Source organism: Propithecus coquereli, unplaced genomic scaffold (assembly GCF_000956105.1).
Source record: "Propithecus coquereli isolate 6110/MARCELLA unplaced genomic scaffold, Pcoq_1.0 Scaffold59, whole genome shotgun sequence".
Taxonomy (NCBI): domain Eukaryota; kingdom Metazoa; phylum Chordata; class Mammalia; order Primates; family Indriidae; genus Propithecus; species Propithecus coquereli.
Genome location: NW_012151840.1, coordinates 5,508,369 through 5,509,645, shown reverse-complemented (window position 1 = coordinate 5,509,645; position 1,277 = coordinate 5,508,369). Strand labels below are relative to the sequence as shown.

At 37.5% G+C, this 1,277-nt stretch overlaps 1 protein-coding gene across 1 annotated transcript in view; it reads right to left on the bottom strand.

Annotated features, from left to right (window-relative positions):
- THEM4 (thioesterase superfamily member 4) overlaps positions 1-1,277 on the bottom strand; it is a 51,602-nt gene that overhangs the window by 20,897 nt on the left and 29,428 nt on the right. The window contains exon 3 of the mRNA XM_012658510.1: positions 530-578. Coding sequence (XP_012513964.1) covers positions 530-578 — 49 coding nt within the window. The remainder of the gene's footprint in view (positions 1-529; positions 579-1,277) is intronic.

Here is a 1,277-nt window from a genome sequence, read left to right as displayed (position 1 = left end):
CTGTCTCAAAAAAAAAAAATAAAAAATAAAAAAATAAAATGTCAAATGGGTGCGAAACTGAAAAGAATGGGAGGGTCCCAAAGAAACAAGAATATAGGATCTTTGTCTTCGTGGAATTAACAGTCTAACTGGGGACAGAGTAAAGATACATGAAATCAGAACAAAGTACTTACCCACACATGGCAATCAGGAAATATAGTATACAAATGTGAACAATATACCAGATGAAACAGTAAGGTATAGACAGAAATCTTTCTTGGAATAAGTGGCTAAATGGGATTTAGAGAAAATGAATACTGTAACAGAAAGGAGAAGGTTTTCCTGGCAGGCATGAGTTTAGCTTGTCAGTTATACTGGATCAGAAATAGGCCAGTTCAACCCAATATACAACTCAATATTCAAATGTGATTGTGACTCTAAGCTCCCAAACTCGGGGTTGGAACCATTAGGGGTCATGAAATCGAATTAATGGGTTGTAACAAGACATTAAAAAGAAAAAGAATATTTCGTATATATCCTGGATGAGTACTGTACTCGTTTAGATACAGTTTTCTTCAACTGTGAGCAAGGTGGAGGTACTGGATTGAGTCAAAATGTAGGTCACTTCAAAATAAAGACTGAAAGCTACTGCTGGAAGGATGGGTATATTTGTCCTTTCGTATCCATTTTAAAATTTAATCCCCCTTACTGTGTGCTTTCTTTCACAGCTCATCATGATTTGCCATAGATAAAATTATCTAAGTTTCTTTTATTTCTACCGAATTTAAGTTTACAAGCTTGGAAAAAGATACGAGATGAGAAGATCCGGGAGAAGTGAAGGGCAGGGGAGGATGTCTTGCATCCTGGGGCAGGCGCTCTGTCTTCTAGACTATGTACGCCCAACAACTGGCACAGATATGCACATGGTATGCGTACTCAGGCAGTTGTTGAAGAAATCAATGACTTAGAAGGCCAGACAAAAAAACATAAAATTGGGGATCGTATTATGGTATAGTGGAAAGAATCTTTGCCTGGGAGTTGGGAAAATTAAAATCTTGGCCCAGCTCTGGCCTAGAACTTGCTCTTTCGCTCTAAGCTTTATTCATACAATGAAGAGATAAACCTAAATGACCTCTAAAATCTCCTCCAACTCTGACATTCTGGGACTTCAGGATAATGTAAGCATCAAACCTCTCTAATTTTTTACTTAGAATAGGAATTCAAAATTTCTGGTCTAGGCTGGTCCGATGGTAGTGGGTTATCAGAACTTACTAACTTTAGCACCATTAAAATTGGTA